Raw genomic sequence first — 11,835 nt, 5'->3', positions numbered from 1 at the left:
AATAAAGTTAGGGCATCAAAATGTGTCCTGTAAAAGTTTCTTAATTTAATGTGTGTTATATAAATATAAACCTAAACAAAGCTTGTTCCCGTTTTAGATTTTCCAATTACAGCAATCACAACAATTTCAATGTTTACAAGTTAATTTTGATGAAACTTGCGTTAATTTTGTTGCCAATTACATTCCAAAAGAGCTTTATCATTCCAGAGCGTATTGCCGAAATTAACGAAAAGACTGTCTATGGAGATTGGTTTACAGTCAGGCATACAGGTCATTATAAGGCAGGAGATTCCTGAACTACTCCATTCATAGATACAACCATGTCATACACTTTCTCCTACCCTAACTCTGAGGCTCTGAACCTAGCATAAAGTCATGTACAGCTTAAGATATCCTCAAGGTGTGTAAAACTGACGAGAACATTTGTCAACAAAGCGTTTTGTTTAGCATTTATTAAGAAAATGAGATAAATTTTTACATGTTTTTTTAAATTTTCATGAAATTTCTTGAGTTGAAACAATGCAGAGCAACTCCCCCCTGATTCCAAGTTGTTTTTTTCACTTTTGCAAAAGCCAGACCTCGTTGTGACGTAGGAAAGGCCAGGTAAATGGACTGTCGTAACCGCCTGAGATGTAAGAAATGCTTGGACTAGTGAAGTCTGTAATACCATCTTTCGTCAGTGTGTCTGCTAGTTTCTTAACTTCTCTTTTCACCTTTGCATCTCCCATGAACCAACTAAAAGTCCTAAGAAATTAACATATAACTTCAAGATATGATGCATAACCATAAAAACAAATGCACAGGCTAAACATCTACTTTTCATTTTGTTCACGTTTCGTAAGATATAACATATAAAACATCTTGTAAACTTAACTTCAAGTTATCAAACAAGACAATTAAAAGTGTAATATTTCGGTTTTATTTCAAAACCATCATCAGACAAAATGAACACGTTTTCACGTTTTGTACTGATGAACATTGGGAAAGTTAAGTGTTGAAGACAAATTTACCTGACATATACACAAATTTTTGGTAGTTTGACAATGGCGACTTGAGGATTTGTGGGCATAGGTGTGCTAGTTTGGTATTTCTCCGGAGCAAAAAAGAGCATTGTGAACTTTGTCTTGTTACCCATAGCATCATATGATGTTGCCACGGGAACGGTCATCTCGATTTTTACTTTTTCTTTATTAGCGCCGCTGATGTAGCGGAACAATCTCATAAACATATCTCTTCTTGTCATTCGGGAGCGCCTCTTACCTAGCATTGCGACAAACATATATTTTAAGCAGTGTAATGTTTGTTCTTGTTCTCTGTTGTTCATTCATCACTACCTACACTGACACACGTTATCTTATTTCTTATATATTTTAGTTAGTGTAAAGACTGTTCTTGTTCTCTGTTGTTCATTCATCACTACCTACCCTGACAAACGTTATCTTATTTCTTATATATTTTAGTTAGTGTAAAGACTGTTCTTGTTCTCTGTTGTTCATTCATCACTACCTACACTGACACGTTATCTTATTTCTTATATATTTTAGTTAGTGTAAAGACTGTTCTTGTTCTCTGTTGTTCATTCATCACTACCTACACTGACACACGTTATCTTATTTCTTATATATTTTAGTTAGTGTAAAGACTGTTCTTGTTCTCTGTTATTCATTCATCACTACCTACACTGACAAACGTTATCTTATTTCTTATATATTTTAGTTAGTGTAAAGACTGTTCTTGTTCTCTGTTATTCATTCATCACTACCTACACTGACACACGTTATCTTATTTCTTATATAATTTAGTTAGTGTAAAGACTGTTCTTGTTCTCTGTTGTTCATTCATCACTACCTACACTGACACACGTTATCTTATTACTTATATATTTTAGTTAGTGTAAAGACTGTTCTTGTTCTCTGTTGTTCATTCATCACTACCTACACTGACAAACGTTATCTTATTTCTTATATATTTTAGTTAGTGTAAAGACTGTTCTTGTTCTCTGTTGTTCATTCATCACAACCTACACTGACAAACGTTATCTTATTTCTTATATATTTAAGTTTGTGTTAAGACTGTTCTTGTTCTCTGTTGTTCATTCATCACTACCTACACTGACAAACGTTATCTTATTTCTTATATATTTTAGTTAGTGTAAAGACGGTTCTTGTTCTCTGTTATTCATTCATCACTACCTACACTGACACACGTTATCTTATTTCTTATATAATTTAGTTAGTGTAAAGACTGTTCTTGTTCTCTGTTGTTCATTCATCACTACCTACACTGACACACGTTATCTTATTTCTTATATATTTTAGTTAGTGTAAAGACTGTTCTTGTTCTCTGTTGTTCATTCATCACTACCTACACTGACACACGTTATCTTATTTCTTATATATTTTAGTTAGTCTAAAGATTGTTTTTGTTCTCTGTTGTTTATTCATCACTCACCAGTGTAACTTGTTCCAACCCAAGTATAAGATGGGTAGCATCGCAGTTCGTAATTATCAGTCTTCTTTTTCAATGTGTATTTTGGACATTCATAACCATGACAAATATCATTGGAATTAAACAATTTGTGATAAAAACTTTTTACGACTTTGACGGGTTTAGTCACCATCTTTTTAAAAAAATACCACAAGCTTCCAAAATTGGGACTTTCGCTGCTTTCGTCACTCAACTCGATGCTCGTTGAGTTCAATGGTTGCGCGTAAACAACAGCAAAAACGGCAAAGAAAAGCGCCACGATCGACAACTTCATGATGATGCAAGTCTTTCACTTAATGGAGCTAAAAAAGGTTCGATAAAAACTCGGTTATGTAATAGTCAACGTTGTGTTATTAACACGGAATTCGTATAATATACATACAGCATAATGAATTCAAGCACATTTCAAGTTCTTTTAAAGACATACTTCAAAACCTTCAAGGACAAGTATGGCATTAATAAATGCATGCAAAACAACACTTTATCCCTGATGAGCCGGTCCATTAAGAAGCAATACTGTGTCTTTATACAAAGCTAAATCCACCATATTGGTGGTGTACTTTGATATTCCAAGTTAAGATCCCCTCCACTTCATTCGCAATTCGCAAATCGCACCATTTTGCTTTAATACTCGATGCTTTTCCTTTCAGACCACACTCATTTGCTATATATAACCATGTTGAGTCATATACTTTTTTGTTGTTGTAATTTGCATTTCTAGTATCCCAAACAACTTAGTTTGAACGAATATTTTCAATCAAGGCTTCAACTGGCTTCAACTAATTCTGGCGTTCATTCTATCTTTCCTGTCGCCGCCATTATGATTTGTTGTTGTCTTTTTCTGATTGGTTGCCCACTCAGGTTCGCATGCGATTTTCGAACGTTCGCAAGCGAAGTGAAAACAAAGGATCGCATGCGATTTGCGAATTGCGAATGAAGTGGAAATGGGCCTTTAAGATCCCCTCCACTTTAGAATTAGGACTGAAATTAGTGCGCTATCAGATACATTTGCAACGAAATGTTAAAAAATAGAATTCAAGTACTTAATTTCAAGCACATCTTTCTAAATTCAAGGACTTTCAAGGCCTTGAATTATTTGTTCAGAAATCTAGCACATTCAAAAGTTATGTACGAAGTCGTCCAACAAGTTATCAGGCAGTTGGACAAGCAATCGATTTGAACCGTCTCAAAAATTACGCAGAATTAACAGACAGTCATGTAGAAAAATAAAAGAACATACCTGAAAATAACCTCTTGAGCGCTCAATAAGCGAATACAAACGTAGCAATTGTTGTCCTCTATTTATACTGAAGTGTGGCGTCGACTGACACAGAGTCAAATATTTAATACCATTTTTTGCACGTGAAAGCGCGCACGAGCACTCACTCATCTCATGACCTTATTTGCATTAAATGCGTCAAAAGTTGATGACGCAGTTTTTATAAACAATGACAGCTTGACCAGCCGCGATTTGAAAAATAATCATTTTTAGTTGAGCTTAAGATACACTTTGACTTTTAATGTTTTATTCAACCCTATCATTGCAGCTAAATCAACGATGCTCAAAGCGACGAGCGATCAAATATGGAATATTTGCTAGCTTGCGAACGGTGATATTCATAGCTCATGGCAGCTTGGGGTAGAAGGGCATCAACTGGAGATGTTGAAGAAGTTACGATAACAACAATGGTATTTGGGAAGTTTCCCAAGAACTTTTGACATTGTAATTTCTGTTGTGCAGTGAAAAACTAAAATTTTCGAAATCTTTGGTGTAATTTGGGTGTAAAAGCACAAAAACGGAAAAAGTTATTTGTGATGATATTCGATGAAATTGATTCAAAAATCAATCAAAAAAATCAGAAAAATCAAAATCATTTAAATTTAAGGCGAACTCGACTGTTGAGTAAATTGCATCTCTGAAAGGGAAAACATGAAACATGACTTGCAATTTTCAAATGTCGGATTACCTAACGAACTTATCTGTTTTATAAATCATGTTATCAACACTTGCAATAAAAATAATAAGACAAGGAGATAGCATATGACAACCAAGGTCAGGAAAAAACACAATAACCAATCTCTAGGTGATGTAAGTATACATTACACAATCAAAATGTACAATTTTATGATCTAAAATACTTTTTATATAAATTCCACAAGACGCAACTTTGCAGAGCTGTTTGCATTTATCATTCATGAATACAGTGAATAAAATATACGCTGTAACTTCCCCTGTTTTGCCGTAAAGCTTATCAATTAAGACATATTTTTTGGCATCTATTTCATTAACGAAACACGTTAATGACAAACATAAAATAACAAAGTGTTGTAAGTGTTATATTTGATTACCTCCGTCATCATGAGAAAACCAAAACAAGGAACTTTACGTCTATAGCTCTAAGCGTATTTTCATCACAAGTGTAAAATGATGGCCATAATTTACGAGTAGTGTTTGCAAAATACGCGTAAACCAAATTTTAGCTGCTGTGCATTTATCTAAAAAACTCTAGCCCATCTAAACATCATACATGCATAATTTGCATGTTGCAGAATTAATTGTGAGTAGATCCAACTAGATCCCCAAGCGTAAACGCATGTGAATAGAATTTAATGATTCGGCTTTGTTATGGCCAATATTTGCAATTAGTGTGTTCTGCTTCGTGCTCAGTAAACAATGTAATCCGTTAGGCCTGTTTCAAACGTTCAAATTTACATGCGCCGAACGCATTAAAGACAAAAGAAAATGAGATGAACTTCCTCTTTATCTTTTGTTTTAAATGCGTTCGCTTCATGTAAAGTTCGGCGTTTGAAACAGGCCTTAAAGCGAGTGCAACCACTGCACTCGCTGCAGTGGTTGCAATGCAAATTTTAGGATTTCTTTTTTTTATCTTCCGTACATTTATTGCTATCAATCATCAGAGGAAAAAAACATGAAAGAATAATTTCTTCATCAGCATAAAAAACATCAGACAGTGAAATGTACCACCAGAGAGTACAAAAACAATATAGCTGTTAATTCAGCCTGCAGATATGTAGTCCTGCTTAGTCGTGTTGAATCAAAACATTATTGATTTCTCCGTCAGAAATTGAATATTTCATTAAATAGCAAATACGCATTTAATATAAACGAAAAGTTTTTTGAAAATAGACATGTTTCGACATCTCATGATGCCATCTTCAGTATGAGTGAAATAATAAGTGATACAAGGTTTATATAAAAGTAATATGATACATAAATTACAACAATAAAAAGAAAATAAGATAAATTAATGGGGAGCGTCCGAGCGTATTATAAACTAAATATTGTATTGAATTTAAATTTGAACATTGAGGTCAGGGTTAGTTTTGTTAATGTGGAATGCTTCTTTGATTTTAAGGTGAATGAGGTGTCGGCAGTGTCGATGATTTTGAAGCAAGAGGGTGAATAGTTGGTTTTACATGAGTGAGATTTAAGAAGGTGTTGGTAGATATGAGAATTTTTGTCTGTTGTGGTATGTTCCCTGATTCTGGTGGATAAAAGGCGCGAAGTTTCGCCAATGTATCGGGAATTACATCCCGCGCAATTGAATTCATATACCACCATAGATTTAATTAAATCAGGGATTGGGTCTTTGAATGAGAAAAGGTTTTTGAATTTGAATGATGTGAAAATTAGTCGAATGTCAATATCTGTACATAAGCGTTTCATAATGTTTCATAAGTCTGCGTTGTGTACATTAGCAATAGTGCTTTTACAAAATTATGGAAATAGCAAATAAACATAAAAATATTTGCCGAGCAAAAATCGAGATGGTTACCCGAAAGCTTTACTTTAAAGCTAAAGAATTTATTTTTTCATCAATGCTTTTATCTCCTTTAGAAAGAATGCTGAAATTATAAATATACTTGCACCGAGAATTATTGACAAAAGTGAAAAAATAAATAAAAAAAAAATTCTCTAAACGCTGCATGGATATGATTATTGCACAATAAAAATTTGATGACATGATGCATAATCCAATAAATTTTAGTTCTCACTGACGCAACGGCTACGTGCACGATTTTTTGAGCACGTATTTTTGAAAAAAAACTGAACCACAAAATGCACGATTCGACAGCCAGAAAACAGTAGTAAAGTAAATGGTTTGAACCCAGAAAAGAGTAGGTTATACAGCATGAATACAACTAATAAGTTATGGCTATACGGCCCTGATAAGTTGTGTACAAGTACTGAAGTAATACCATAGCTATCATCTCACTTTTAAAGAGTGTGTTTGAAGGTAAAAACCACATCAATCTGTTTACGACAATGTTGAGTGTATTGACTCTCTCAACAATTTAAGCTTTGAATTTATCTTTAAATTTGGTCTCCCTGGCCAATGGACTTTGTTCCGTCTTTTCATGGTTAAAACTTGGACGTTCACGCAAACGTTAACACGCGAGATGCAATGACTCGCGGCGAATAAAGTAGATGGGAGGCTAGAAGATTAAACAGCAGCATAGATACAAGAAAAAAGATGAGCCAAACTAAGACTAGACTCTGAGGTATCTATAGATCTTATCTTGGCTGTTGGAGACAACAATAAGTCAAAAGAGGGTTGTGTTATGCATTTATTAAAAATGCAAGAAAAGAAAGAGAGGTGTATACTTGCTTATGAAACATATTGTTCATAAAAATTCCAAAATAAATGAGTTGTTCCACACAGACAGAGAACTTCATCCCGAGTACAAGTTCGCTTCTGAAATTTTTACAAGCCAGACTTCGTTATGACGAAGGAAAGGCAAGGTAAACACACTGTCATAACCGCCAGAAATGTAAGTTGTCCTGGGTGGAATGAAGTCTGTAACGCCATCATTCAGTAGTGAATCTGCAAGCTTCTCAACTTCTTCTTTCACCTTTGCATCTCCCATGTACCAATTAAAACTCCTAATAATATAAAATACATTATACAGATATAACCGTGGCAACGGGTGAAATACGTCATTCACGTGTCATGTGATGTGTTAAAAATAAACGTATGAGTTAGATTGATTGACAATAAACACTAGGAGAAAAATAGGCTGAAGTGCCGATGAGATAAAGCTGGAGAAAATTCATATTCACCTGACATAGACGCACACGTTAGGTGCTTTATAAATAAACACTTCAGGATCAGTTGGTAAAGGTGTGTTGGTTTGGTACTTCTCTGGAGTAAAGAAGAACATTGTCCACTTTGTGTTAAAGCCCAAATTGTCAATTCTTGTTGCTACAGGAACTGTCATCTCGATCTTTGTTTTGTTTGCATTATCACCATTTATATAGTGAAACAGTTTCAAAAACATATCTCTTATGGTTTCCTTAGAGCGCTCCTTACCTACAAAAATTATCAAAACATAGATTGTGTTCAATTCTACTGTTCATTCATCACTACCTGCACTGACACACGTTATCTTATTTCTTATATATTTTAGTTAGTGTAAAGACTGTTCTTGTTCTCTGTTGTTCATTCATCACAACCTACACTGACACATGTTATCTTATTTCTTATATATTTTATGTAGTGTAAAGACTGTTTTTGTTCTCTGTTGTTCATTCATCACTCACCTACACTGACACACGTTATCTTATTTCTTATATATTTTAGTCAGTGTAAAGACTGTTTTTGTTCTCTGTTGTTCATTCATCACTAACCTATGTAACTTGTTCCAACCCAAGTATAAGATGGGTAGCATCGCAATTCGTAATCATCAGTCTTCTTTTTAACCGTAAATGATGGACATTCTAAACCATGACATTTGTCATTGGAACACAATTTGTGATAAGTGTTTTCTATGACTTTTCCAGGATGGGTAGCCATTAATTTAATGTGATGCCAGAGGTTTCCCAAATGACTTTTTCCCACACTTTGGTGAGATGCATGGTGATGTGTGTGCGATGTGTGAGCAAATGCGACGGTAAAACCAGCAATGAAAATAGCCACGACTGACAATTTCATAATCACGCAAGTCTTTTATAACTGATAGAGCTAAAGAATGAAAAAATCAATAATCACACATATCCAACGCGAGTTTACGCATCGTCATCAATAGCTAGTTTGTTTTCCCGTGATCCAGAGAGTACCAGGTTTATTATAGGCATTTAAAACAGACGTCAAAATTTTTAAATTTAAACATGTTTGTACTTAGCATTAAGTCATCTTCACTATATATGAATGAATGAAGTAGAATATTTACAGTGCTAAATCTATAGTAAATAATCATAAATATGAGTAAATAAACCCTTTATGTAGAAAATAGAAGTATTCTATATAGTTCTATTTAATAGAAATTATATAAAAAGTACACAAGATGAAAAAAAGTGCTCAATATCTTTTTGGATAGAGCAAAATACAAATTTACAAAAGTAAATAAATAATATTATGAAACCATTCACTGCACAGTGTTTCACGCCTTATTTGCAGTTCTACTGAATATGTATCTCCATATAGAATATAGTAAATATTCTACTTCATTCATATACTGAAGATGACTTAGTATTAAATCGAAACTATAAAAATTTTATCGTCTATTTCAAATGACGATAATTAGTATGTTTTTACGGTGTTTGCAGCACAAAACACTTGTTTTTGATGAAATTTATACCACTGTTTTTTACCAGTAATCAAACAAAGGCTACAAAACAAAACACAAACAACTGTGGTCCCCTTAAAACAACGTCAGAACGTACCTGAATTTCCGTGAAGATCTTCACTGCTTGAACGCTCTACAAGCGAATGCTTTGACAACGAAAATCGTCCTACTTAATTCCAGCACAAAATGCCTTGAATTTTTTCAAAATCAAGAACAGTAGGATATCATTACTGCACGCAAAAGAGCGCACTAGATAAGTAAAAATCATATCTCGCATAAACATATTTACATAATAAGCGTCAATTTTTTCTTCTACTCGAAGCGAATTTTACCCTGAGATATTATGGAAATGATTCAAACTTCAAGGATATAACGCTAGGAAGTTTTGAAATTCAACACTAATCACAACCAGTTTAGTAAAGTTTTGACCTTGAGTCTAGTTGGACAAGTTCACTGTAGGGAATACCAATATAAACAATATTTTAGACGTTAAGTCATCAAATACTGGAAGACAGCTTAAAGGAGATAGTATTGAAAGAAAATCTAACAATGGCGTCAAGGAATCCTCCCTAAAATTTTTATCTGATTGTCATTTCTGCGCGAACAATCAATATTAATGTTATGTTTGAGACATTTGGAGAAATTTTTATAAAACTATCACAACGAAATATTTCGTATTTTTACAGTCTGGAAAACTTTTATAAAACCTTTTTTGATGAAGATGTCAAGCTAGCTGATGTGGGCTTTATTTACTAACAGTAAGATCAAAGATAATCGGCATGATAAATTTGAAATCGTTGAAAGATCTAAGAACACTTGAGACTTTGAGGAAATATCTAGTCTCATATTACTAGGTTTCAAATTGTTAAATCGTATGAAATTGCTTCAAAGCTTGAAAGTAATTGTGAAGCTGCGCATGTCAAATGACGTCACAGGGTTGACGTAATTGCTTTTTGACGTAATCAACCGAACTTAAATCGGTAAAATTGGTGTAAAAACGGCTCACAAAATGACTCAAATTTTTCTATACTTTTGCTAAACATACAACAACAAAATGAACTGGGTTTGTAATGGTTATAATAATGCAATCGTGCTGATTTTGCAATGTCGACCATGCCATCTAAACAATCGATAAAAATCAGTATTGATTACATGGCGAAAAATGCTGACAAAATTTGAAATAGGAAAAATCACTTTGGAAAGGCAAATATGGTTTTTTTCGGCCAAAAAATTTTAAAAATGCCAAATTTAAAGTATTTGGACCACGAGACCATACTAACGACCCTACTCTTTAAGACAAAAAAACCGTTTTTATTTTTCCTTTTTTTACACGAGTTTCACATGTTCAATAAACAAATCGCGAGTTTTACGCGTTTTCAAAAATCTCGCAAAGTTTTTCTTATCAAAGTTGTTCGAGACAGAAGAAAGACCTCATTCCAAATACAAGTTGTTTCCTGAAGTTTGCTGAAACCATATCTCATTGTGACGTAAGACAGGTAGGGTGAACTGACTGTCAAAACTGCCTGAGATAAAATATGACTTGGGCGCGATGAAATCTGTAATACAATCATTTCCGAGTGATTCTACCAGTTTCTCAAACTCATGTTTCACCTTTTCATCTCCAATGAACATATTAAAATTCTTAAAAAGTGAAAATACTTTATATGGATATAACCATGGTAACGAAGAAATTACGATAGACGGTTATGTATACAGGTGGATACCTGGGGATAAATATGTATAGAGCTTGATATCTGGTATTTACATACTGTGAAACAATAGGCAGTTGGGGAAAGAAAAAACGTAAATTTACCTGACATAAACGCAGCTCTTGGGTGCTTGAAGAATAGACACTTGAGGATTCGTGGGTACAGGTGTGTTGGTTTGGTGTTTCTCTGGGACAAAAAAGAGCATCGGCCACGTGTTGAAATTGTAATTCTTGTTGCCGCGGGAACAGTCATCTCCATCTTTGTTTTGTTTGCATTACCACCATTTATATAATGAAACAGTTTCAAAAATATATCTCTTATGGTTTCCTTAGAGCGCTCCTTACCTACAAAAATTATCAAAATATAGATTGTGCTCAATTCTACTGTTCATTCATCACTATCTGCACTGACACACGTTATCTTATTTCTTAAATATTTTAGTTGGTGTAAAGACTGTTCTTGTTCTCTGTTGTTCATTCATCACTACCTACACTGACAAACGTTATCTTATTTCTTATATATTTTAGTTAGTGTAAAGACTGTTCTTGTTCTCTGTTGTTCATTCATCACTCACCAGTGTAACTTGTTCCAACCCAAGTATAAGATGGGTAGCATCGCAATTCGTAATCATCAGTTCTTTTTTCAATGTGTATTTTGGACATTCATAACCATGACAAATATCATTGGAATTAAACAATTTGTGATAAGTGATCTATGACTTTTCCAGGATGGGTAGCCATTAATTTAATGTGATGTCAGAGGTTTCACAATGACTTTTACCAACAGTGTGGTGTGATGCATGGTGATAAATGTTAGCTAATGCTACAGTAAAACCAGCAATGAAAATAGCCACGACTGACAATTTTATGATCGCGCAAATCTTTGGACTTGACAGAGCTAAAGAACGAAACCATTCGTTGCTATGATGAGATAGACTCTGTAACCTTACAAAGCAAAAGCAATTTTACGCATTATTAAAAATTTTCTGAGGGTATTACATGTTTAAAATTAATGGTCAAGTTTCTTGTTTATTATGAAATTTATACTATAG

The 11,835-nt window shown here is 33.9% G+C and overlaps 3 protein-coding genes across 3 annotated transcripts; all 3 read right to left on the bottom strand.

The window, feature by feature from the left end:
* Nucleotides 1-422: 422 nt before the first annotated feature.
* On the bottom strand, nucleotides 423-3,847 carry LOC124448568 (heme-binding protein 1-like). Its single transcript, XM_046999534.1, has 4 exons — nucleotides 3,728-3,847; nucleotides 2,452-2,789; nucleotides 1,011-1,260; nucleotides 423-744 (listed from the first exon to the last, which is right to left on the bottom strand). The coding sequence occupies exons 2-4, from the start codon at nucleotides 2,759-2,761 to the stop codon at nucleotides 558-560; spliced, it is 747 nt and encodes a 248-aa protein (XP_046855490.1). The 5' UTR covers nucleotides 2,762-2,789; nucleotides 3,728-3,847; the 3' UTR covers nucleotides 423-557.
* Nucleotides 3,848-7,064: 3,217 nt separating this feature from the next.
* On the bottom strand, nucleotides 7,065-9,423 carry LOC124449358 (heme-binding protein 1-like). Its single transcript, XM_047000287.1, has 4 exons — nucleotides 9,173-9,423; nucleotides 8,138-8,471; nucleotides 7,571-7,820; nucleotides 7,065-7,393 (listed from the first exon to the last, which is right to left on the bottom strand). Exons 2-4 carry the CDS (start codon nucleotides 8,439-8,441, stop codon nucleotides 7,183-7,185), a joined length of 765 nt encoding a protein of 254 aa, XP_046856243.1. The 5' UTR covers nucleotides 8,442-8,471; nucleotides 9,173-9,423; the 3' UTR covers nucleotides 7,065-7,182.
* A 942-nt stretch (nucleotides 9,424-10,365) lies between these two features.
* Nucleotides 10,366-11,763, bottom strand: LOC124448710. The gene is made up of 3 exons (XM_046999650.1): nucleotides 11,359-11,763; nucleotides 10,889-11,128; nucleotides 10,366-10,716 (listed from the first exon to the last, which is right to left on the bottom strand). The coding sequence occupies exons 1-3, from the start codon at nucleotides 11,444-11,446 to the stop codon at nucleotides 10,709-10,711; spliced, it is 336 nt and encodes a 111-aa protein (XP_046855606.1). The 5' UTR covers nucleotides 11,447-11,763; the 3' UTR covers nucleotides 10,366-10,708.
* Between the last annotated feature and the right edge of the window lie 72 nt (nucleotides 11,764-11,835).

Source organism: Xenia sp. Carnegie-2017, unplaced genomic scaffold (genome assembly GCF_021976095.1).
Source record: "Xenia sp. Carnegie-2017 unplaced genomic scaffold, XeniaSp_v1 HiC_scaffold_23, whole genome shotgun sequence".
In the NCBI taxonomy this organism is placed as follows: Eukaryota; Metazoa; Cnidaria; class Anthozoa; order Malacalcyonacea; family Xeniidae; genus Xenia; species Xenia sp. Carnegie-2017.
Note: the sequence above shows the minus strand (reverse complement) of the source record. Positions and strands in the feature narration are given on the sequence as shown.

Bases quoted from the DNA above. Each gene is read 5' to 3' on its own strand.
- LOC124448568 (XM_046999534.1), bottom strand. From the start codon at position 2,761: ATGAAGTTGTCGATCGTGGCGCTTTTCTTTGCCGTTTTTGCTGTTGTT. The intron at 1,261-2,451 runs GTGAGTGATGAA...TCGCAATGCTAG, and splicing joins GGTTGGAACAAGTTACACTG to GTAAGAGGCGCTCCCGAATG. The intron at 745-1,010 runs GTAAATTTGTCT...TTAATTTCTTAG, and splicing joins AAAATTTGTGTATATGTCAG to GACTTTTAGTTGGTTCATGG.
- LOC124449358 (XM_047000287.1), bottom strand. From the start codon at position 8,441: ATGAAATTGTCAGTCGTGGCTATTTTCATTGCTGGTTTTACCGTCGCA. The intron at 7,821-8,137 runs GTTAGTGATGAA...TAATTTTTGTAG, and splicing joins GGTTGGAACAAGTTACATAG to GTAAGGAGCGCTCTAAGGAA. The intron at 7,394-7,570 runs GTGAATATGAAT...TTATATTATTAG, and splicing joins AACGTGTGCGTCTATGTCAG to GAGTTTTAATTGGTACATGG.
- LOC124448710 (XM_046999650.1), bottom strand. From the start codon at position 11,446: ATGTCCAAAATACACATTGAAAAAAGAACTGATGATTACGAATTGCGA. The intron at 11,129-11,358 runs GTGAGTGATGAA...TAATTTTTGTAG, and splicing joins GGTTGGAACAAGTTACACTG to GTAAGGAGCGCTCTAAGGAA.